At 41.1% G+C, this 25,639-nt stretch overlaps 1 protein-coding gene across 4 annotated transcripts in view; it reads left to right on the top strand.

Moving 5' to 3' along the window:
* NAPB (NSF attachment protein beta) overlaps nt 1-25,639 on the top strand; it is a 40,925-nt gene that overhangs the window by 7,243 nt on the left and 8,043 nt on the right. For 2 of the 4 annotated variants that reach the window (XM_019462354.2, XM_019462356.2), the window contains exons 2-7: nt 8,573-8,652; nt 11,314-11,430; nt 13,262-13,308; nt 13,457-13,534; nt 20,577-20,632; nt 20,815-20,899. In XM_019462354.2, coding sequence (XP_019317899.1) covers nt 8,573-8,652; nt 11,314-11,430; nt 13,262-13,308; nt 13,457-13,534; nt 20,577-20,632; nt 20,815-20,899 — 463 coding nt within the window. Of the gene's footprint in view, nt 1-4,056; nt 4,224-8,572; nt 8,653-11,313; nt 11,431-13,261; nt 13,309-13,456; nt 13,535-20,576; nt 20,633-20,814; nt 20,900-25,639 lie in introns of those variants that run through there. The other 2 variants (XM_053890474.1, XM_019462358.2) reach the window with 2 other exon arrangements.

Below are 25,639 nucleotides of genomic sequence, written 5' to 3'. Positions count from 1 at the left end.
ATGTTTTGATATATTTTACTTCCCTTTTCAGGGACTCCAGTTACATGGATATTGGCTCTTTGCTTATCCTCTCTGTCACTTTTTCTTAGATCCTTTTCCCTCCCTTGTTTCATTTCCATTCTCGTGGGTGTTTTTATTTTTCTCCTCAGTGTCAGTAGAATCTGTTCTCCCTGTAGGTGTGTTCTAGCCAAGATTTTATTTCTGAGATTATTTGGTCTTTTTCTTTCTTTCCTTCTAGAATTTCTAGAATTTAAAACGAGTTCATAGTCTTATTTTTTGTGCATGTAAGGAAGGAAGAACTTCACCTTTTTTCTCTACTCCCCTGGGTTCTCCAGCTGGGGCTCTACAAATTAGACAGAATATAGACTAACAAGAATAAATAGTGTATTGAACATGTACAGTGATGGGTAACTCAAAGGGGTGATTGGAACTTGGGCTTATAGCATCTTAAAGAACAGTGCATTTGTAGAGAAGTGTCAAGACAAAAGGTTTTAGGCTTCCAAGAAGCAGCAGACTGGAGAACAAAGGAGTGAGGTTTGTTTGTGCAAGCCCATCTCTGTATCAACTTTCCATCTGCTTCACGACCATAAAACTTTTCCAGGAGAGGGGATTTATGGCAGTCCCCATTTCTTAGAAGTTTCGGCATTTATTCAAATAGGGGAAGCTCTGAGAAAGGGTCTTTCTGTATCTGCTATTCTCATTTTCCTCCATTCTCATTTTCCTTATGCCAAAGTAGTTTATTTTGAGGTGGAATATTCTGTTCCCCTGAATGCTCTTGCATTCTGAATTTTGAATTTCTGAACTGTGGTATAGTTTCATATCTATAAATGATTGTTTAATAATATTTAAGTTATATGGGATTGTTTGCCTTGGGATAGTTTGGGGGGAACATTTTTGTCAGCCGCAGAGTTTTTATTCTTGGAACATTGTAGCTTTGTATGGATGCTGCTTACCTTTTTCTGTTTAGAGAGTGTTGGAGTTTCTTGGTCTCATAACAAAATTTGTTTCTGTGATGAAAGATGAGGGGTTTGGGTGGTTTCACGGGTTTCTTAATTTGAACGCTCTCTTCTGTTGATACCATTAAGGACTTTTTTTGATGACAAGTATAAGGGAGGGGTGAGTAGGGGCTTGGTGTGACTCCCAGTGCTGTGACACCCCTTTGTTTTCTAAGACTCTTAGCTTCCACCACTTGCTGTCTTTCCCTTCACGACTAAGCTTCCATAGATCTGCCCCTGCCTTCCCCAGAAGCAGGGCCACCTCTAGCCAAGTTCCCCTCTAGTTCCCCAGGCCCAGTGCTCCAGCCCTCTAGGTCTCCACCTGGCTTCCATGTTCCCTCACTCTTGTGCAGCCCTTCCTTGCTGCTGGACCCTGCCTCATCCCCTCATGTCCATGCATTTCCTCCTGTCGTCCAGCAGGAGCAGTGTCACTGGCTCTGCTAGTTGGGGGGTTTTATTTCTCCAGTCTATTATTTCTTCATCTTGTTGAATTCTCTCTCCTAATTTTGCTGTTGGCACGGATTACAGGTGGTTGTATCTGCTTCTTGTTGATGTGTCTGGGTTTGGAGGATGTTAGGACAAGTTGGTATTTAGTCACTAACCATGATCCTGTAGAATTTACAGGTCTCATCAGTGTTTCTTCCAGATTGAGATTCAGTTTGAAGATTGAATTTTTATAAAGATTGAGATTAAATGTAAAAACTTCTCATGACAAGTCATGTTGTGCATGTCATTTCTGAGTTTATCCAATAATTACTGTTGTTCGTTTTCTTGTATATTTAAGTATCTTGATTTGTTTTATTAATAGGTCCAAATATACATTCTCTTCTCTGTAAGAAAGGTGACTCTCCATACCAAGTCCAGGCACTGGGACTGTTACCAAAATCAAAACCAACTTTCTTTGCTCTACATGTTCTCGCAAACTTCATTTCAGGAAATGACACTTTTGTCAGACATTCCTTAAATGTCTCAGATTGTTTCCTGTGTCTAAGAATCTATGATTATTTTTAAAGTGAAAAGTTCTCAGAAAATGGAATCCAGAGGCCAAGACAGGGCACTGAGGCTGCATCAGTGTTGATGGTGTGGTCCTCATGCCCAGCTTCTGCTGGCTGCTCTGGTGGAATTTCTCTGAGGCCCTGGAGGGGCTGCCTGCTCTGTGCTGGCAGGACCTATCTAATAAATGACAGTATTCCTATAGTCTGACTTTGTCCAAAACTGTGTCCTTGTCACTACTCCTCCTATTACTGTTTGTGAAAAAACAAATGACCTTGATCTAATGGTTTTATAGACATTTTTGGTATAAGAGTTCAAGGTAGCTTGATGAAGAGCTTCTCCCTGCTGCAGACCTCTACTCTCTGCATCGCATGAAAGAAGTTGGACTGTTTAGAAATATATTAAACTTAGCAGTTAATTAATCTTGAAAGGGTTGTGTTTATCTAGGAAAACAAGTTTTTAGAATCTAGAGATTATAGAAATGAAGTGCAGATGAAAATAAGTTGCTTATGGAAGGTAAAAAATAGAATAAATAGTTCTATGTGGCTGTGATGTTGTGATATAATGGGAAGTATATATTTGTTCTTCATCCCTGGTTCCTGACACAGTAAAGACCTTGTGGGATCCTGAGTGGTGAGGGTGAGAGAAGCATTTCCTGTATCATAATAAGCCCCTTTCAACCATACTGTAGTGTATGCTAATGAGGTGACTGTTGGTGGGTTCCCAGTTGGCTTCAGGATGGGGGCTGGTTGTCAGAGGAGCCAACCATATGATTAGAGGGTTAGAAATTTCGGCCTCACCCCTAAGCCTCCCAGGAGGGGAGAGGGGTTGGGGACTGAGTTAATCACCAGTGGCCAGTGATCAGTCATGCCTGTGTATGGAACCTTAACAGAACTCTAAATGATGGGTTTGGAAAACTTCTGAGGTGGTGAGCATGTGGAGGTGGTGAGCATGTGGCACCCCTGGAGCTGGTGTGGATGCCCCTTGCACTCCCTGCCTATATACCTCCCTGGATACATCTCTTCCATTTAGCTGCTTCTGAGTTACATCATTTGTGATCATAAATAGTTTCCCTCAGTTCTGTGAGTTCTACCAAATTAATCAGATTGAAGAGGGGGTTGTGGGAACCCCTGATTTGTAGCCAAGTTAGAGATATGAGTACTTTGAGGACTCACTGCTTGAGATTGGTGTCTGAAGTGGGGGCAGTCTTGTGGGACTAGGCCCTTAACCTGTGAGGTCTGCACTGACTGAGTAGTGTCACAATTGAATTGAATTGTAGGACACCCAGCTGGTGGCTGCAGAGAACTAGAAAATTGCTTGGTGTGGAAAATGCTGCAGGTTTGATGTCAGAAGTGTTGTGAGTAGAGAAACAGTGTTTCTATTAATAATAGAGATATTTTAAACAGATTCCTAATTTTCCTCTCCTTTTCTGGATGCTTTCTGTATTTGCTTATTGTTTCGAATGATATATGGGAACACTATCAAAAAACTGTACTATGGATAGTTTCTTCCATCCAGACTCTGAGAAGTCAGCATTATTATTGAGGCCTGTGTGCCAAGCCCTGTGGTAGTGTCTGTCCTCAGTCAGCCTATAGGCTAAAGTAATGTTGCTCATAGTGAACATAAGGAGCTGTCCTGTTTGTGGGGCTTCTCCCTGTTTGTAGTCCTTTGGTGTAGTTTGACATCCCTTCAGCATACTCTGATGATAGGGTTAGATTTTGTCTCTAATTCTGCTTTCACATTATCACAGCACTGTCAGTTATCACCTTTTATACTTTTACTCAGGTATTTTGTGATTTTAGAAGCAGCTTTATTTGTACCTCACCAGTTGCCTCCTTTGCTTTTGGGTAGGTCTCAGGATGTGTGTGCCATTAGTCCTCATGATTCTACTTTAACGTCCCCCTCTTCCCACCCACAGTCTTAGAAGAGGATGTACTATAGTTGCCAGTGTTTTGTAGTGCTCTGAAATAGTTCTTACTCAGGATGAGGAAAAATCAAGACTTTAGATTATTCGAGGATTAATTGGTTTTTAAAAGATCAGTGATTTGTCTGCATGTAAATATTATTGGAGCTCCTTGAAATAATGGGATGTAATTTCCCAGTCTGGCTTCTTCTCCCTCTCCCCCCACCTCCCCAGCATCTGAATGGGAACAGACAGGATGGGATTGCAGCTCTGCAGTTCACCAGTGGGACATGTCATGGCTCTGACCACATCTCTTCAGTGGAACATGGAAGGTGGGATGAGTACTCTCAGATCTTTTCCAGCCCTGAAGTTAAATATTTTTTCCTCAGCATTCTGATCTCCTCTTGGGCAAGAACATTCTTTTCTTAGCCTTTCTGACATTTACTGATCTCAGTGAATGTCTCCTGAATAAGCATAATCAAGAAGAGGAGGGAGTCAGCCTTGCTCATAGAATTGAGGGGTGGTGGGGTCAGCTGGGGCTGAATGGTGGAGAGGATGGAGGTGATGGTGGTGGTGGTAGAAGTGGTGGTGGTGGTGATGATGATGAAGGTGGTGGTGGTAGAGGTGTCGGTAATGGTAGTGGTGAAGGTAGAGGTGGTGAAGGTGATTGATGATGGTGTAGGTGGTGGTGGTGGTGGTGATGGAGGTGTTGGTAATGGTGGTGGTGATGGTAGTGGAGGTGTTGGTAATGGTGATGATGGTGGTGGAGGTGGTGAAGGTGATTGATGGTGGTGGAGGTGGTAATGGTGGTGGTAATGGTAGTGGAGGTGTTGGTAATAGTGATGATAGTGGTGGAGGTGGTGAAGGTGATAGATGATAGTGGTGGAGGGAATGGTAGTGGTGGTAGTGGTTCTTATGCAGGCTAGTCACTGTTTTCTTTCATGGTGGAGAAAGCATTTTCTTCTTCAAATTCAGGATAGGATAATCTCCAAAAATAGTTAAGTTTGTCTCAAGTTAGCTTTTCTTCTTGTCAGTTCAGTGCCATGTACTTAAATTCTATCACTTCATAATGTAGATCCTCTCATAGAAACTTGTTTCTCTTTTCAAGGATCTTATACCTCATTTATAGAGGCCTAGGATAACAATCATTTGAATTATTTGAATGTGAATTCTGAATGTTTGTCCTTAAAACTTATAAAATTTAACTTTCACATGCATAGAACACAGTAGGCATTTGGAGTGATTTCAGAAGTACATTTTTCATGAATTCTTAAAGTTATGTTGTGTTTATGACAAGTGAGTTTCTCTGGTGCTTTGAAAATGAGTATACTTCTTGTGATTCTGTTTTAGGAGAGGTGAGGGTCTTAAGTCTTCATAAAAAAATACATTCATTATTTATATAATGATCACTGAATTTGACATCAGGTGTCAGCTCCACCACTGACTTTAGCTGGATGACCTTGGGCCAGCCATTGACTTCCAGGTACAATTTTCTCTTCTGTCAAATGTAGTTAGCATCTTTAATGGTGGTTGTAATAAAGAAAATGACATAACATATGTGGAAATATCCAGCATAAACCCTAGCATAATGTAGGCGTTCTATTATTCCTAGCTGAATCTGTCTCTGAAAATAATAGGATAAAGTACATTTTAATTAAGCTGGTTTTATTTGAAAACCTTTAATAAGAATGATTGAACTATAATTACAGTGCAAGATTCCTGGTATGCTTTAGAAAAATAAGACAAGAAAGTGGTAAGTCTTTGTTAACTCCAAGGAGCTATGGCTAAAGATTGAAAACTTAGGAATTTTCCATTAGGATAATTAGCTAATTGGTTTTTTTTAATATGCAGATTTGAAGTTGAGAAAAAGGACATGAGGGTGTGATTAAAGGAAAGCTTTGCTTATTCTGACACCACATTTTTGGTGTGGCTTTTCACCATCGTGTCATTTGCTGTGTGACATAGCTGCCAAAGTTTTGTTTGTTTGTTTGTTTTTTCCTTTTTTTGTTGGGGGAAGGGAGTGGTGCAACTTTAAGTATAATTCACATACCATGTGATTCACCCATTTATTTTTTTTATTTATTTATTTTTTTTTAATTTTTTTTTTAACGTTTATTTATTTTTGAGACAGAGAGAGACAGAGCATGAACGGGGGAGGGTCACAGAAAGAAGGAGACACAGAATCTGAAACAGGCTTCAGGCTCTGAGCTGTCAGCACAGAGCCCGACGCGGGGCTCGAACCCACGGACCGTGAGATCATGACCTGAGCCGAAGTCGGACACTTAACCGACCGAGCCACCCAGGCACCCCATGATTCACCCATTTAAAGTGTCCAGATAGCTGTGTAACTATCCTAACAGTACATTTTAGAATATCATCACCACCACAAAAAAAAACTCTATCCTCCTTGCCCCTCCTCCTTTTTCTCCAACACTGTAGGCAACCTGTTTACTGTCTCTATAGATTTGCAATATGCTCATGCGTGACTGGCTTCTCTCACTTAGCGTGATGTTTTCAAGGTTCATTGATATATCAGTACTTCATTCCTTTTTATTGTCCAATATCCATTCCATGTATAGACCACATTTTATTTATCTTTTCTTCAGTAGATGGACATTTATGTTGTTTCCACTGTTTGGCAGTTACGAATAATGCTGCCTTGAACGTGAATGTTTGTATACAAGTTTTTGTGTGGACATAGTGTTTTTATTTCTCTTGGGTGTATACCAAGGAGCAGAGTTGCTGGCTCATACAGTAACTATGTTTAACCTTTCGAGAAACTGCCAAGTTAACAGTGGCTGTGCCATGTTATATTTGTACCAGCTGTATAGGAGGGTCCAGTTTCTACACATCCTCCCTAACATTTATTCTTATCTGTCTTTTGATTCTAGCCATCCTAGTGGGTGTGAAGTGGGATCTCATTTGTGGTTTTGACTTGCATTTACTTGATGGCTAATGATGTTGAGCATCTTTTCATGTGCTTATTGGCTATTTGTGTGTCGTCTTTGAAGAAACGTCTAATAGATTCTTCACCTATTTTTTAATTGAGTTACTAGTCTTTTTTATTTTCGAGTTGTGTTGTTTACATATTTCAGATACAAGTCCCTTATCAAGACAGATCCCTTATTTGTACAAATATTCCCAAAAGTTTTTATGCCTTCAGTACATCAATCTAGTTACAATAATCATCCTGATTGAGTACCTACTCTGGGTCAGACCCTGCAAGGGCAACTATATATGGATTTTTTCTTTTGATCTATATAATAACCCACAAGTATTATAGCGTCTGGGTGGCTCAGTCGTTTAAGCGTCCAACTTCGGCTCAGGTCATGATCTCACGGCTCATGGGTTCAAGCCCCCCATCAGGCTCTGTGCTTACAGCTCAGAGCCTGGAGCCTGCTTCAGATTCTGTGTCTCCCTACCTCTCTCTGCCCCTACCCCACTCATGCTTGTTCTCTCTCTCTCTGTCCCTCAAAAATAAACATTAAAAATTAAAAAAAGATAATAACCCACAAGTATAGATCATATTATCCACTGTTTACACATGCAACAATGGAGGCCCAAAGAAGTTAAAGAACTAAACTGGGGTAAGACAGTTAGTAGTTACTGCCTAAGGTGTGAGTCACACTTGGGCCTTAGTGTACTGCTCTGGGACACGTATTGACACAGAGCTGTCTGTGTCCTTCTGTGGGAGCACAGAGCCTGTTCAAGTTTCTGGCATATGCGTATGTGCTCACTCTTGTTTAGATTGTGCCACTCTCTAAGGGTCAGCCTTGACCTCCCCTTTCTCCTAGTCCTTATGTCCTAAACCACTCGCACAGAGTGCTTTGTCTTCATTCTCTGGTTATTTATGTTTTCAATGTAGATAGAGGAGGTAGAGAGGGTCCTTAGTTTAGCTAAGAACAAGGTTGAATTAGAAAACCCTGGTGCAAGTTACAGAGGATTAGTTTTGCCTTTATGTGAGAAGAAATGTCTGAGCAGCTAGAGCTTTCCCTGAGTGGAATCAGCTGTCTACTGAAGAACTTTCCAGAACAGTATGTATTCCAGTAGCAATAGAGTTTCTTCCTCTCAGGATGTTGTAAAATACATTTACACATGGGGTGAGCAGCTGGACCCTGAGGCCCCTTCTATGTTGGAGAAAGGAACATTCCCTGCCAAAGCTGATAATAAAGCAGTCAAACAACATGGCACTTTCTTTTATGCTCCGGCTTCAACTTGTTGTTGTTGTTGTTGTTGTTGTTTTGTTTGCTTGTTTGTTTTTGAATAAGCATAGTGCTAAACTCTTCCAAATTAACAGGGTAAAAAATGTATCCTTCAAATTTAATCCCATTTGAATAATATACTTCTTATTTCTCCACTTCATCCAAAACTACAATTTCCATGCATGAAAAGGACTCTGGTTAAGGTTGTAGGCTCTGAGATCAGCCAGATATGTATTTGAGTCTCAGTTCTGTGACATTCTTGTTGTGTGACCTTGGGTTATTTACTTTTGTGCCTCTGTTTCCTGATTTGGGAAATAGGGATAATAAGAGCGTACCATTTGAGCACCTGTTAAAATTCTAGAATACTTGGCTGGCACATAGTAAGCATTCATTAAATGCTTATTATTTAAGGGAGGGTGAATTGGAGATGTGGATGGTTGCTACAGTAAAACTTAACCTCATTTTTAAATTTTTCTCAGAGGAAACACAAAAATAGAAGAGGCTTGTGAAATGTATACCAGAGCTGCAAATATGTTCAAGATGGCAAAAAATTGGAGTGGTATGTATAAAGTTTTTGTTTATTTCACTTTTCAGGCGAATAACTTTAAAATCATCTTGAAGGAGGAAATAACTGTCTGCATTTCCTACTGTTGGCTGAGACGTGTGTGTGCTGAATAACTGGTGTGGCCACCATGGTGTGGGAGAAAAGAACTTTGATCTAAGTGAACAAAGCCTATTTTTCTTTACTTACACATTGGTTGAGAATTTCTTACTGTGAGAACAGCTCTGTAGTAGCTGATTGAGGTTCCATTGAGAAATGTGACAGCCAAGGTGTTATTTTTATAAACCCCAACAGATTTACTATCACTTTTTAACATAATGCTTTCTATCCAGTGAAATTACACATAACAATCAGTGGAATTATTTTATCGGTCTGAGAGGGGATAACCCTCTATACACTGATTTGGGAAACAAATTCATCCCCTACCCTTGTGCACAAAGAGGGCTTGTTGTCTCTGTGATAGGGTATTTCTTTAGTGAAAATGGAGACAACCTTCACCTGGAGCAGGGACATTGTTGTCTAGCCCTGGCCTGTAGCTGCTGCTTGATCTAAAGTAGGACGCTTACACTCTGCAAGTGCATTTCCCCATCTGCTTTTTCCCTAGCTTTATTGAGATATAACTGACATAGAACGTTGTCTAAGGTTAGGGTGTATGTACAGTGTGTTCAAATCAACCCATTAAGGCTGACACTTTAAAAGCATTTTAATGAAGAAATTGCTGTAGAAATATATGAATGTGAAAGCCCTTTCTGACTGTACAGTTCTTTTATAGGTTTAGTTTTAGGTTAAAAGGATATATTTCCAAAATGCATTACACCTGAATTATAATGTATTAAAAACAGTGGAGGAGAAAGGAGTATTGTCTCAGTATTTGTATCTCTTGCATGGTGTAAGGGTGTGGTCTAAGGATAGATTTGCATGTACTAATGAGAGTGGCCAGCATGTGAAAAACTGGAGCCAGCCAGTACAGTGAAACACTGTAATTGGGAGGTCCATGTTGTAACTGTACTCTCCTGAGGCAGAGCCCATCAAGGCTGCCATTCAGTTAGCCGCTACTGAGGCACTCCCCTGGCAGCATCAGCCTTGACCCCTTCTCCGGGACCCCCGACCCCATAATCCACAGTGTAAGAGTTAAAGCCTGGTAGGTGGGGGCTCTCCAGTCCCAGCTCCAGCTGGGGGCCAGCATCCTAATTGCTCAGCCCCTGTGCCATGTAATGGCTGAGTATTTTCAAAACTGCCTGGGCACTCTTTTTGTCTTACACAGAGCCAGAATTGAACCTGGGCAGGCTGGATCAGGAGTATGTACTGCTACTTTTCCCTCTGGTGGAAGTGCAGAAACCTGAGTAGGAATTGTGTGGTTACCTCTGGAAGAGGGGTCAGGACAAGGGATGACAGCCAAAGCTTTAGTTGAATTGAATGCTTTATTTCTTAGTACCAGCAGTGGGTATTTTGGTGTCTCCCACAATTTTCTGTACTTCTCTGAATGTTTTTGAAATGGCTACAAAAAATATATTTTTTTAAGTACTAAAAGGTCTCATGATGTTCTTCATCATGTTTTTCCTTGTAGAGGGAATTCTTTCCCCTCCATTCCTATTAGTGCTGACTTCCCTATTCCACACCTTACTGAGCTCTGTTCTCCACGGGCCTCATGTTTTCCAGTCTGTGGTAGTTCTCTCTGAGCCAAGAACCTCATGACAGTGGGGGTTTATCCTTGTCCAGGTTCCTCATGCTGACATTTAAAGCCTCCCAGAACTGGCCCAATGGCATCTTCAGCCTTCATCTCTCCTGCCCACTACATTTATCCCTCCTGCAGGCAGCATGGACTTGTCACCAGCCTCTGTTCCCAGCCTTTTCTTGCCTTCAAACATTTGTTCCTTGTTCACATGACTGCTCTGCTGTGGATTCCTTCCCTCATTCTTTTCTGCCCCTCTAGAGTCTACAGTCCCTGATCAAAACCTTTTCTGAAAAATTTAAGTGCATAAACCTTTACACTGTACCTCGTCCCAACAGAAACCTCAGCAGCACCTTGTAACCAATCCCACTGTGTAACCAAACCTGCAGGGAATATGCAAGTTGTCCACCCTAAGTGGGAGTTAAAGTCAGGTTAAACCTCATATAAAGTTCAGTCAGATTTTGTTATAATTTAAGAAGAAACTTTGAGTTTTGAAATTGTGGACCTAACATTCACTCTTGAGATACTTACTTTGTTCAAGGAGCTTCCATTAGCAGTTTCTTCAGTGATGACAGCCAAGGCCAGTGGACACTATGAGATAGAAAGATGAGCAAATAAGTGTCCTTGACCTCAGTGTTTTAGCTTTCTTTAAACATGTGTGGCTTGAAGCCCCAGTCACTGTTTAGTATATGCTGGGGGACAGAGTTGAACATGACTGGCTTTGGTACTAAATGGAGGCCCATCACCCAGGTGCCACTTGGGAGGTCTTCTGGGGCTGAGAGAGGCTTTTGTCACCGGTTGAACTTGTTTCTGTTTTTTTATACACACCTGAGAGGCACTTGATCACATTTACACATCCGTCTGACTGCAACGCTTCTTTTCAGTGACATGGAACTTTTCTAGGAGTAGGTGCAGCACTTAGAGCATGGGCCACTCTGGGGACACTTGCTCCTCTGTGATTAATTGTAGTGACTTGTCTTCCTCAGCTGCAGGAAATGCATTTTGTCAGGCAGCCAAGCTCCACATGCAGCTTCAGAGCAAGCATGATTCTGCCACCAGCTTTGTGGATGCTGGGAATGCTTACAAAAAGGCAGACCCTCAAGGTAAGACATGCCTCCACCTCTGCGTACCCAGGGCCATCGGATCAATGTTGGGGGCCTTCTCTCAGGTTACGCTGCTGGACCTTTGAGTCCTGTAAAAAAGAAATGTTTGTGCTTTGGGATAATAGAGATTTTAGTACCTTCAGGGTTTTTTCTATAATCACTTTGAGCTTTTACAAGGAGAAATTATGTTCAATTTGTCATAATACCTATTTTCTTAAACTCCATTCACAGTGCATTTTGGAGAATGTTTTGGAAATTAGCTTTAATTTTATCTACATCTTATTATTGTCTTAATTTATGAATATATATTACTCATTAAATAAAAGTAATGGTCCCTCACTCCTAAATACCTGGTACATTTTAAGATCCAGTTAATGGGAGATTGTAATATCTGATAGTTAAAAACAACTTATTCACACCGTATTCATCTGACTTTTTTAAAAGTACTGGTTTTTCAAGTACTGGTTTTGAAGAAATAATGAACTTGGGTATTTAAAATGGCAAAAGTTTACAAATGTTATTTCTTTTTTAGTTAAGAGTATACACTTAGCAATTAAAAGCATTAACATCTTCCCTGTGGCACATGCACTGGTGGCTGTGGAGCCTCCGTATTTTTCTTTTAGCAGTGCACTTTAGCACAGAAATCTCAGCTTTTATGAATGTATCATTGAGAACTAAGATACTTCAAGGGCTTTTGTATAAAGATTAATTGCATTCTGTTTCTGAACGTGAAAAACTGGACACAGCCTAAATGAACAACAAGGGTGGAATAATAAAATTATAATGCATCAGTATTCCAGGATATGATGCAGGCATTAAAGTCCCTGGATTCAGAGCATCTCCAATGACCTGGTAAATGTCCACATGGTAACCAAAGAACCACACAAGAATTGAGGTCTCAAATTTATTAAAAAATTTGTGCACATGGAAATGCATCCAGAAAACACTGGAAGGAAAAGTACATCAAAATACCAGCAGTGGGTTTGAGTGGCACTGTGGGTAGCTTACTTTTCTATATTTTTAAAGGTGTAACAATTCACATTTCTTACATAGCTTGGGAAGAAATTGCTTTTAATTTTGTTACTCTGTGTTACCTTTCTACTTTTCAGTCAGGCCTTTTCTCTTTGCTTACCTCCTTTAAAGCAAGAACAATAAACTTGGAGCTGTCATCTGTATGCTAGCATTATAAACACCACCATTTTGTGACAGGAAATTTGTTGGCTCAGTGTTTTAGAAAATTAATAGAACTTATTAGCAGTATCACTTACTAGGTTTCTTTTTCATACCCCAAAAGTTAGCATCTTTTAACATTGTACAAAATGCTGACTTCACTTAAGAGTTGTGTGAACAGGTATTTTCAAAGTGCTTTTGATATTGGCTGCATGAAGAGTTGAGTCTATTGAAGTGATCTTCCTTGTGAAGGACTGTCTTCCAGAATTCATATATATACATGATATCAGTGAAGAATGCATTTACACTTATGTTTTAGCAGCTAGAGCTGATCAGTGTTGATGACAGCCCCCATGGCTTTGTCTGCTCTTTAATGTGGGCTTCACCCTGGCTGGGTCCTCACTGTCTGGCTGAGACAACTGAGCCAGTCCACCCCCCCAGCTACAGTTCCCTACTTGACACTGAACCTGCTGGGGACTGAGCATACTGTGGGGTCTGGCCTTGTGTGATTTCTGCTTGCTTTTCACTAACTCACCTGCGTACCCTCCACCCCAAGTGCAACCTCCTTAACATTCTAGTAACAGCCAAGAAGATAGGCTCCCCAGAACCCTCTTTGACTGAATGGATTTTTCATTGTTTTTCTTAAATGCCTTCGCTTCAGAGGCTATCAACTGCTTAAATGCAGCCATCGACATTTACACAGACATGGTAAGACCCTGCCTTGCGTGAGCGGCTGTGGGGTGGAGTCCTGGAGATGGCTTACAGTTGTACTTTTGTTGTTGTTTTTTGCTTCCCAAAGTGTTTGGCTTTCAAAAAGGTGAAAGCAGAATGGGACTGTTTTTTGTTTTTCCCGCAGGGAAGGTTTACGATTGCAGCCAAGCACCACATCACCATTGCAGAGATCTATGAGACTGAACTCGTGGACATCGAGAAGGTGAGCTAGGGCAGTGTTCCTCCACAGGTGGGTGTGAGGCAGGTAGACAACATGACTCAGGGAGCCCTCCCCCTTCCAGTGGAGCTGAGTGGTGCAGAACTATTGAGATTGCTTCATTGTAGAGATGGGGGACCTGGCGGGCTAAGGTCTGGATAGGCTTCTCTTCAGGGAAGTGCCTGACACCTGAGAGCTGGGTAACATTTACCAAGCCTGCCCGCTCTCTCTGCTCTGGGTGATTTGTGTCAGGATGGTGGTGTTTCCAGAAGTCTTCCTTTGGGCTTCAGGAAGGAAGCTTTGGGACTGCAGGGATGTGCTCACCTTTATAATTTAGGCCCTGACCTGGAGGAAGAAGGGAACTGAACACTGGCCTAGCCATACCTCTGTTTCACATGGGGCTGGTTTTCTGAGCTGTGGTTTATAGCAGCAAAAGAAGAGAAGAGGAAACACTGAGCACCACTCTTTCCCAGGCTCTGTCGTTGCTTGCATGCTGTGAAATTTTACCACTTTTTAGCTCTTATAGCACAGAGGCCCCTTTATGGATGTGGAAGTTAGGGCTCGAAAGGACTGAGCTGCCTGGAACCATTCAGATTGGATCCAGCAGAGCTGATGCAAAGCCGGCCCCAGCACAGGGCTTCATCCTTTATCACCCTGTCTTCTCAGTTACAGGATCACCTGCAGGGCTCAGGGCACCTTGGCAAGAGGAAGACATTTGTCAGATCCAGAGACTCCGTCAGCTCAGACTAGAGACACATGTTTATGTAACACCGTCCTGAGTACTGTGGGAAACCAGAGGTGTGAGTGAGAAAGAAAAGCGGCAGTGGAGGCCAATGGTTCCTGTCAGGCTGATGAGCACCTGGCATGCTCTTGGGGTTACAGTTCTGTCCTATCTGAATGGTCAGGGCACTCGCTGAGCCCCATGCAGCATCAGACAGGCATCCCTCTTCCTCTTTTATTTCATGCTGTCTCTCTGCTTCTGGAACAGGTGACTGATGGTGCCTCCTCTTCTCCCCATACTCTGGTGTGGGGCACCCTGGGGCTAACTCCTTGTCTTCTCTCACTCCACATTGCTCTCTTGGTGCTCTCTCTGCACTCATCGTCACTGCTTTACAGACTGTCTGCCAGTGGCTCACAAGTCTATCTGCAGCCCAGACCTCCCTCCACACCTCAGATCCCTGTATCCTCCTGTCTGCCAACCATCACTGCCAGTCCAGTGTGTCTGAGACAGGATTCCGATCCCCCCCCTCCACTGTGATATTCCCCCTCCAAACCACAGGCATCCTCTTTTTCTCCACATCCAGTCTGTGGGCGATTTCTACAGTGTTGTCCTCTAAGCTCCCAAGTCCCCGCCCCCTCACTACCTCCTTGTGCCCCCAGCTTTCACTGGGTCACTGCAGGAGCCTCTAAATTGGCCTTCCTGTTTTTGCTCCTGCTTGAGTTCTGAGCCCTGGGCATAAGGTCCCCATCACCCTTTCCTTTTGGATTCACTCTCTTCTCTGCTTTTGTGCATTTTCTCAGGGAAAGGGGGGCTTTATACTAAGAAATAGCAATGTTGACTAAAATCCTAATGGAGCATCAAGGAGTTAGGTGTAGTATGGCAGCCACTTGGAAGTTAGCAAGACAGGTACTGTTGCCAACATATGAGAACTTTTCTCCTGGTGTGAAATGATAATTTCATATATATTACACTGGTTTTTGTCAATAGTAATGTCCCCCCTCCCTCCAGTGTAACAGAACAGCCAGAGAAATCCTTAGGTAAAGTAGATCAGATTGTGTCTTCACTGCTTACAACCTGACGTTACCCTATCTTCACTCAGAGGAATAGCCAGAGCCTTCAGATGGCCTCCGAGTCTCCACTGATTCATCCCCCACCCTTGTGCCTCTCTGAACTCTCTTCTTGCTCTTCCCCACCTTCTTCCCCCGTGCTATATACCATGCTGTGGCCTCCATGACCTCTTTGCTGATCCTCACACATGCCAGATGAGCTCCTGCCTCAAGACTTTTGCACTGTGTTTCCTCTGTCCTTGGGGCTCTTCCACAGATGCCCACATGGCTTACTCCCCTTTGTCCTTCAAATTTTTGCTTAATTTGTTGCCTTTTCTATGAGACCTATCATGACCACTTAGTTAAAATTGGAACCCCATCTTGTCACGAATACATACCCAAACACCTCCCCCAACTCGGCTTTTTCTTTTTATTGCAGTGCACATGTCACCTTATGTCATACGCTACAAATGCTTACTCATCATTCCTGTTATTCATCGTCTTTACCTGCACTAGGGTGGGCACCCCATGTCAGCACGGAGCTTTGCCTCTTGTTTACTGATGAATTCCAAGAACCCAGAACTCTATGTACTTAGTAGACTCTGACACCCCTATCTCTGCCATAGCAATGTACCTGCCAAAGCACATAGAATCTTTGTTTGGGGAGGTGTCTCTGACTACTAAAGTTGGACTGGAATTAACCTTCACCCTCTGACTTCATGCTAATCACCACCTTGTGGTTATGTAGCACAAAACTCACTATGACTTATTTAATAGAATTCATGATTTGGCCATTTTGTCATATATGCCATGGTTTTCTAAGGGTGCTCCAATCTTGACTAAATCAGAGCCACTGACTGCATTGCATGTGGCCCTTCTCATCAGAGAAGTTATCTGCAGACCCTGGAGAGGATGGGGAGACCCAGACCTAAGCCCTTCTGTGCTCCCTGCTGCAGAATTGGTGATGGAACAGAAAGGAGATGGGTCTGGTGTGGCTGGGATATTTATTTTTCAGGGTGTCTCGGGTGGGCACAGTATCTTCACCAAGGTTGAATCATCTTAGGGGGACAAGCACTCATGCAGACCATCTTTCCAGTGGAGGCTCCTTCGTTGGCTTCTCCCAGGGTGGTCAGGAGAGTACACTGGAGCCAGGAGCCTGCAGCACTGTGCCATCTCTGCTGCCAGGGCATGCTCTTGAGCAACCACTTCACACATGGGTCTCCGTTTGTGAAATTCAGGGTGGATAAAATGATCTGTAGTGTTCTCTTGTTTTCCTTCTTTTAAAAAAAAATGTGTTTTGTCAGCTTCTGAATCCCCCCAGAACTCATGGTGTTCCTGACATTCTGTAAGTTGGCCAGCAGGTGGCATCTCCCTACACTAATGTGACATGCCCTTTTAAAAGCAGTTTAAGAACCCTACTCAGCATGGGGCACTTGGGTGACTCAGTGGGTTAAGTGTCCAACTTCAACTCAGGTCATGATCTCATGGCTTGTGAATTCAAGCCCTGCATTGGGCTCTGTGCTGACCGCTCAAAGCCTGGAGCCTGTTTTGGATTCTGTGTCTCCCTGTCTCTCTGCCCCTCCCCTACTTATGCTCTGTCTCTCTCAAAAATAAACATTTAAAAAAAAAAAAAGAATATTACTCAGCACACAGAGGGTTACCTTGCAGTATTCCCTGATGTTTGGTTTCCTGTGTTTAGAAATCATTACCCTTGCTTCCTTGGTTGGACTCACCAGATTATGGTCAGTAGTGCTTGAAGTTTAAGTTTGAAAATCAGTTCTATTAAGGTACCTTACATTTGATTTATTACAAATGAATTTATTCTCTGTTAATATAAGCCACTGTATGTTCTATAAGTCGTGCACAGACTTTAGCTAGTGACCAATGAAGTGTGTGAAGTTTCAAAGGCTCACATTATTCCTTTGATTTCATGAAATAAAACATTAAACAAACTAATAAATGGGTCCTTTTTAAATGGGCTTTTAAATGACCCAGAGGAATTGTGACCATTTCTGTTTCAGCCCCTGGAGAACATGATTTAATACTATTGGTTACCATGTAGGATGTGCCTATGGCAAGTTCATGTCCTGTCTGGAGGTATATATTCTAAAAGAGTTGATCCCATCTGAAGGTTAAGTTGACCTATAAAGTGGACTCTTAAGCTTGAGATGTGGAAATTGCATTTGCTTTAAGACTGATGAGGACTGCAGTCCTAAAGAGTGTTGTCTCTCATTTCAGGATTCATGTATTTTCCAGCATTGTGACCTTCACCAGATTCCCCAAAAAAGAATATGAATGTAGTTCCTTTGGTGGGCTACTTAAATAACAGGATAACGGATGATTTTGTGTCTGGGTTTATAGTTATGTGTGCAGTTATTATTGGTGGCTGTCTTCTACTTTTGATATTTATCATGGTCTGTTAAATTGTAAAAAACAGTGGGTAATTTTGTAAGGTGCGAGGGTCTACTTGTGGCTGGTAAATTTCACTGCATGTTAAAACTCCAAACTAGGTGTGAACATCCAATGATAACCTGTGCCAACCTCTTTTCTCTGAAACTTCTTTGTTAAGCCACTAGATAAGATTTGATTTCAACTATAACCTCTGTCAAAACTTGGAAGTATTAGTTTCATTATTGGCTTAATTAGCACTATTAAAAACTAAGCTTTAAATTTCTTTTTACTGTGATGAATCTAGCTGTAGTTTACAGTTACATTTTGATGAACCAGTATCATTACTTAATAAGTATTAGGTTAAACCAAATTGTCCCTATTTGGCCACTTATTTTTACCTCAAAACCGCAGTTACATACAGTTAACCCAATACTGTTCATTGAGTTCTGGTGTTGTGAGAACTAGAAAGATAAGTAGTGAGAGTCCCCACCCCCCACCCCCTGGCCCCACTCCCTGAGGTTATATCATCTGACACTCTTTAGTAAAGATTCAGTCACATTTCTCATACTTTACCCCATCTGTTACAATGAAAAACTATGTTAAATACTTTAGAGAGCATGGGAACATTTCAAAGAAGATTACTTTTGATTAATTAGGAATTGACTGAAACACTTTCTGGGCATTCCACATTAAGATATTGGCAGTAGTTTAGTAGGGGGCTATCACTTGAAATGCAGTCTGCCTTTACTCACTTAGCATCTGTTTATTGAGCACCTACTATATGATCAACACTCTGCTAGGTTCAGCGACATAATGGTGACACCTGCCCTTACAGAGCTTACATTTTAGTGGGAGAACATATATATTCATCACATCATCCCACACATTTGTGTATGTGACAGCTCTGATAAGTGTGCAGGGAATCTATTCCAGATGGTTTCCCTATGTGTCTATGTATGTGTGAAAAGAGGACTGCAATGTATCTGTTCTTTCATGGCTGTTTGTTAATTTAATATTTCATGGAGAACTTTCCGTATTGATACTTTCTGTCATTATTCTTAATCTTAGCATAGTAGTTTATTATATTTAACCATTTACATTGTTTCCAGTTTTGCCCCTGTTATAAATAATACTCAGAAGATTTGTTTGGGGAGTATATTAGTTAGGGTAGGCTGACCAAATGGACCCAAAACATAATTATTCAAGCCCAGAAGTGTCAGTTTTTCACAAACCGTCCATGATGCTCTGCAGTCCAGACATGGCTAATGCTGGCCTCAGAGGTAAACAAATTTTGTAAACCAAGTCAGTGTTGGTCTTGATCATTACACTAGTACCTGCAAGAAGGTGGGGGCTGAGGCTTTATGGCCAGGTCTTTCTGCTTCCAGTCAGCTCCCAGGAGCCACGGCTAGAGTGATCTTTAACATAGTTCCCTAGCCTGTTTGTTTTCTTGTCTTTGTGCCTCTCTGTTCAGTCATTGGGTAGGACTTCCTTGAAGCTATGGGCTTAGTGGGAAGGGAGCACCTGTAGTCTGATACCAGCCATCTTCCTCTTTATGGCTTACTGGGAAAACCTTGAAATTTAAGGCAGAGGTCCACAAACCCACCACCTGTTTGTGTATACCCAAGTTAAGAATAGTTTTCATGTTTTTTAATCATTAGTCAGAAAACAGCACTTCACAACATGTAAAAACCATGTGAAATTAAAATTGTCCATAAATAAAGCTTTTGGAACATAGACCCACTCATTTGTTTACTGTTTGTGGCTGCTTTTGTGGTACCGCAGGAGAACTAAGTTGTTGCAACACATCATATGACTCACAAAGCCTAAAATATTTATAACCCGGGCTGTTACAGAAAAGGTTGCCAGGCCCCTAGTTTAAAATGTTCAGACTTATCTTTTGCCATTTGGGGTATAGAAGCCATTGGCCTTTCCAGTTGTATGAGGCCCTATCACTGGACTTTGTCTGTTTTCTTTCATAATTGCCTACAAAACAAGCTAATTCTTTCCAGAGTTCTCTCTTACAAAGCTTTGCTGGAAACAGCAATACACACTATTATCTGTCTCTTTCCATACAGCTTCTTCCTGTAGAGTTTCTGGATCCAGTAGGGATGTGTTCTGCCTTCTGAGCTGTCATATGCTAGATTTCACTAACTGTTATGCCACAGCGTGACAAGGGCTTCTAGCTTTCCAGCTTAAAACCTCTGTTTCTTCTCCACTTGACTGTTAATTCATCACCACACATTTTAGATTGAAGGCAACACTATTATTCTAGATGACACTTAAGGTATTGATGAGGAAAGTCTATGCTGCTGAGGCAAGCTGTAGACCTAAAATGTAATAGGGCTTTGTGTGTCTCTAAAATAACCATCCAGCGTAGCTGTTCTGATTTTGGCAGCAGTGGGTACATGGTGATTGAGGTACATTCTGCCCTTTGTAGTTATTTTGGAACAAGGTGGACAGTTCTGCCATCTTCGATTTGTGGCTTCCACTGTCACTCCAAACTTGGTCATTGCCATTCTAGCTCATTGAAAGGGATGAGGCCTGAAGAAGAATACACGTTCAGGTGGATAAGGCAAGCCTTGTAGAGGCCCACAGCATGTCTCTTTACATTCTGTTGGAAACAGCAGGTCACAGCTGCCCGGAACTGCAAGTAGGGGCTGGAGAAATAGTGTAGCTGGGCATTTGCCTTGGAGGAAGGGAAGAAGAAAATTTGGTGGACAGTGAGTATTCCGGATATGCATACTATATTCTATTCCTCAAGTAAAGGAGGCCAAGTTATGAAAGGTGTGCTGTTGAAATAGGTTTAGCTATAGGAATAATACCTATGCAGTTGTAATTCTTAAACGTAGTTCTTCAGACAATTTGGGTAAAATACATTTGTGTTTTTCAGGCTATCGCACATTATGAACAATCAGCTGATTATTACAAAGGGGAAGAATCCAACAGGCAAGTGTTGTTTTTCTTAATATAATTAAATGGGTTTTGTTATGTGTGGTAAAAGAAAAACCTTCACCATACTCTGTGAGCATATCGGGCTGTACCAAATGAGGGTGTACTGGAATACGTTTCATTTTTGATACTTTTTTCCATTGGATTGTTACTTGCTCTGCTCTGGTTCTTGATTGCAGTTCAGCTAACAAGTGTCTGCTGAAAGTGGCAGCGTATGCCGCCCAGCTGGAGCAGTACCAGAAAGCCATCGAGATCTACGAGCAGGTGAGGCTGCCGCAGTCTTGCCGACTTACAGTGGAAGTCACTCTGAGTCTTTTTTTTTAATTAAACTTTGTTTAATTTTCCTTTTTATCAAGATATAATTTGGGGCGCCTTGGTGGCTCAGTCGGTTGGGCGTCCGACTTTGGCTCAGGTCATGATCTTGTGGTCTGTGAGTTCGAGCCCCGCATTGGACTCTGTGCTGACAGCTCAGAGCCTGCAGCCTGCTTCAGATTCTGTGTCTCCCTCTCTCTCTGACCTTCCCCCGTTCATGCTCTGTCTCTCTCTGTCTCAAAAATGAATAAATGTTAAAAAAAAATTAAAAAAAAAAAGATATAATTCACACATCATATAATTCATCCTGGTAAAGAATACAAGTCAGTAGGTTTTAGTATATTCACAAAGTTGTGTAACCATCACCAGTACCTAATTCCAAATCATTTTCATCATCCCCCAGAAGACACTCCTATCTCCCCTTCTCTTGGTCTCTGAAACCACTCTCTACTTTCTGTCTCTGGACTTGTTTATTCTAGGCCTTCTAGGAAATGTGGCCTTTTGTGACTGGCTTCTTTTGCTTACCATAGTTTTTTCAAGGTTCTTCTTAAAACCTTGAAACACGTTTGTTTTAGCATGTACTGATACTTTTCATAGCTGAGTAATATTCCGTGGTTAGTTTACCTGTTTATCACTTAATGAACATTTGAGCTTTTTTCACTTGAACTATTATGAATAATTCTGCTCTGAAAACTTGTGTTCATGTTTTTGTGGCGGTGCCATTCCCTTGGTTGTATATATACCTAGGATTCGGATTGCTGGTTTATGAAGCAAGTCTGTTTCTACCTTTTTTTGGGGAGAGAGCGTGCAAGTGGGAGAGGGGCAGAGAGAGATGGGGAGACAGAATGCCAAACAGGTTCCATGCTGTCAGCACAGAGCCCGATGCAGGGCTCCATCTCACAAATTGTGAGATCATGACCTGGGCCAAAACCAAGAGTCAGACACTTAACCAACTGAGCCACCCAGGTGCCCCTGTTTTTAACTTTTTGAGGAACTGCCAAACTTTTCCACAGTGACTGCACCAGTTTACGTTCCCACCAGCAATGTGCACGGGTTCCAGTTGCTCTGCATCCTCACCAATACCTTCTGTTTTCTGGATTTTTGATAATAGCTACCCTAATGAGCATGAAGTCACACTTCATTGTGGTTTTGGTTTCCATTACCCTGATGGTTAGTGATGTTGAGACCCTTTTCATGTGCTTGTTGGCCATTTTTTTTAATGTTTATTTATTTATTTTGAGAGACAGGCTGAGAGCATGAGTGGGGGAGGAACAGAGAGAGAGAGAGACACAGAATCCGAAGCAGGCTCCAGGCTCTGAGCTGTCAGCACAGAGCTCAATGCAGGACTCGAACCCACAAGCCGTGAGATCATGACCTGAGCTGAAGTCAGACGCTTAGCCAACTGAGCCACCCAGGCACCCCAGCTTGTTGGCCATTTGTCTATCTTCATTGGAGAAATGTTGGTTCAGTTCCTTTACCTGATTTTGAGTTGGGTTGTATTACATTTTAGAAATTCTTTATATATTTTCTCCCATTCTGTGGGTTGCTTTTTTTACTCTGTTGTTGGTGTCCTCTGATATATAGTTTTTAACTTTGATGAAATCCAGTTTCTCTGTGTTTTTGTTGTTACCTGTGTTTTTCACATCATATTCAAGAAGTCATTGCCAAACCCAGGGTCCTGAAAGCTTCTCCCCTGTTTTGTTGTAAGAGTTTTATAATTGGAGGTCTTCTGTTTAGGTCTTTGATTCATTGTGAGTGTATAGTGTTTTGTGTATACTGTTAGGTAAGGGTCCACCTTCATTCTTTTGCTTGTGGATATTCAGTTTTCCCAGCAGTGTTTGTTGAATATACTGTCCTTTTGCCATTGAATATAGTCTTGGACCCCTCACTGGAAATTATTTAACGGATATTCTATTTGACCATCTCTTCTATCCCATTGGCCTTATATGTCTGTCTTTCTGCCAGTATCAGTCACACTGTTTTGATTATGTAGTTTTGAAATCAGGAACTGTGAGTCCTCCAGCTTTTTTTCTTGCTTTTTTTCAAGATTGTTTTAGCTATTCAGGGACCCTAGCATTTCCATATGAATTTTAGGATCAACTTATCTGTGCTAAAAAGCCAGCTGGAATTTGATGGGGATTGCATTGAATCTATAGACCAATTTGGAAAGTATTGACATCTTAACATCATTAAATCTTCCAAACTCTGAATACAGGGTGCCTTTTCATGTGTTTAGATCTTCTTTAATTTTGTTCAATAATATTTTATAGTTTTTAAAAAGTGCGCAAGCCTTGCACTTCTTTAGTTACATATACTGCTAAGTATATTATTCTTTTTGATGCTGTTGTAAATGGAATTGTTTTCTCTGTTTCCTTTTCAGGTTGTTAATTGCTAGTTTTATTTTTATTTATTTATTTGCTAGTTTTATATACTGCAACCTTACTGAACTAGTTTATTAACTCTAGTGGGTTTGGGGTTTTTGTTTATTTGTTTGTTTTGATTTCTTTTTAGAAAATCATGTATTCATGTCATCTGCAGATAGCTATAGTTTTACCTGTTTTCAAATCTGGATGCCTTTTACTTAATTTTCTTGTTAGTTACCCTGGCTAGACCCTCCTGAACAATGGTAAATAAGTAGCAAGAGCACACATCCTTGTCTTATTCCCATTTTAGACAGAAAGCTTTTCGTCTTTCATCATTAAATAATATGTTAGCTGTAAGTCTTCTGCAGATACCCTCTATTAGTTTGAGGAAGTTCCCTTCTCTTCCTAGTTTGTTGAGTGTTTTTATCCTCAAAGCATATTGGGTTTTGTCAAGTGCTTTTTTTCTGTTTCTGTTGAAATGATCATATGGTTTTTGTTCTTTATTAGTATGGTGTATTTTATTGGTGGATTTTCATGTTTTGAACCAACCTTACATTCCTGGGATAAATCCTGCTTGATTATTGCAAAGTTTGGGGGTCTTCAAGGGCACCTTCAGGTTTGATAATTCTCTAGAAGGACCCATAGGACTCAGTGAAAGCTATTATGCCACAGTTATGGTTTATTATACCAGAAGGATACAGATTAAAATCAGTGAAAGAAAGAGGTGCTTAGGAGCAGGGTCCAGGAGAGTTGCAAGTGTGGAACTTCCTATTGTCCTTCCCCAGTGGAGTACTTCCCCGAGCAACAATGTGTGAAAATATGCATGGAGTATTACCAACAGGGGAAGAAGTTCACCTGCGCTTGGCATCTAGAATTTTTATTGTGGCTCATAGACATGGCTGATCTTATTCTCCAGTCCCTCCATATGTTGAGCTGAACCACGTTGTCAGAGACACTCAGGTAAACAAAAATACTCTTCAGGTAGGACATTCCAAGCAAGGGCTTAAAGATGACTTCCCAGGAGCCACAGACAAAAGCAAGACCTCACTTTGGACAAAATTAATTTTTTACTGTATAGTCATAATGTGTAAGCCTTTTTGAAAGTTTTCAGAGTTAGTTTGCTAGTATTTTGTGGAGGATTTTCAATCTGTATTCTTTAATTTTCTTGTGAGATCTTTGATTTTGGCAGGAAAGTAATACTGGCCTCATGGAATGAGTTGGGAAATATTTTCCCGTCTCTGGAAGAATTTGTGAGGGATTGATGTCCTCTCTTTAAACATTTGGTAGAATTCAGTGATTTTCTCTGTTTTTCTGTTTTCAGTTTCTTTGATTTCTAATGCTATTATTTCATCCTCCTACTGTCTTTAGATTTATTTTGTTCTTCCTTTTTTAGGGAGTTGAGGTGGGAGCTGAGCTTACTGATTTTCCTCTTTGTTGTGTACACATGTTGAGTGCTATCAGTTCCCCTCTAAACAATGCTTTGTGTCTTACAATTCTGTTAAATTGTTTTATTTATTTCATTGTATTTATTGATTTCCGTGGATTATGTAGAAATGTTTTGGTTAATTACCAAGTGTTTGGAGATTTTCCTGTTTATCTTTCTGTTGATTTCTAGTTTGATTCCATTGTAGCTGGAGAACACACTCTGTGTGATTTCAATTCTTACCAATTTGTTAAAGTTGTTTTATGGCTCAGAACATGGTCTAACTTGGCATTTGTTCTGTGGTTCTGCTGTTGCTTGGTGGCATGTTCTGTAATGTTGATTAGACTTTCCTGGTTGATGACGTTGTTGAGTTTTTCTGTATACTCTATTTCTGTCCATTGTTGAGAGTGTAGTATTGGAGTCTCCAGCTGTGATTGTGGATTTGTCTCTCTTCTTTCATTTCTGTCAGTCTTTGCTTCGCATATTTTGCAGCTCTGTTTGCTGCATACATGGGATTGCCATGTTTTTTTGGTACGTTGATACTCTTATCATTTTATAATGTCTTACTTTGTTTCTGTTAATTTTCTTTGCTCTGAAGGCTACTTTACCTAATATTAATATAGCCTCCAGCTTGCTTTTGGTTAATGTCTGTATGAGATAGCTTTTCCCATCTTTTTCATTCAGCCTGCCTATATTACCGTAATTGATCGAGTGAGTTTCTTGTGGACAGCATGTAGTTATGCCATGCTTTTTAATCTACTCTACTAATGTCTGTCTTTTAATTGGTTTACCTGGAGCATTCACATTTAATGTAATTTTTGATGTATCAGGACTTAAGTCTGCCATTTTATTTATTACTTTCTATTTATGCTCTGTTTTTTGTTTTTTTGTTTTCTTTGTCCTGCC

Source organism: Panthera pardus, unplaced genomic scaffold (assembly GCF_024362965.1).
Source record: "Panthera pardus isolate Hobbes unplaced genomic scaffold, ASM2436296v1 HiC_scaffold_25, whole genome shotgun sequence".
Classification (NCBI taxonomy): domain Eukaryota; kingdom Metazoa; phylum Chordata; class Mammalia; order Carnivora; family Felidae; genus Panthera; species Panthera pardus.
This window is presented reverse-complemented; position numbering and strand designations above follow the sequence as displayed.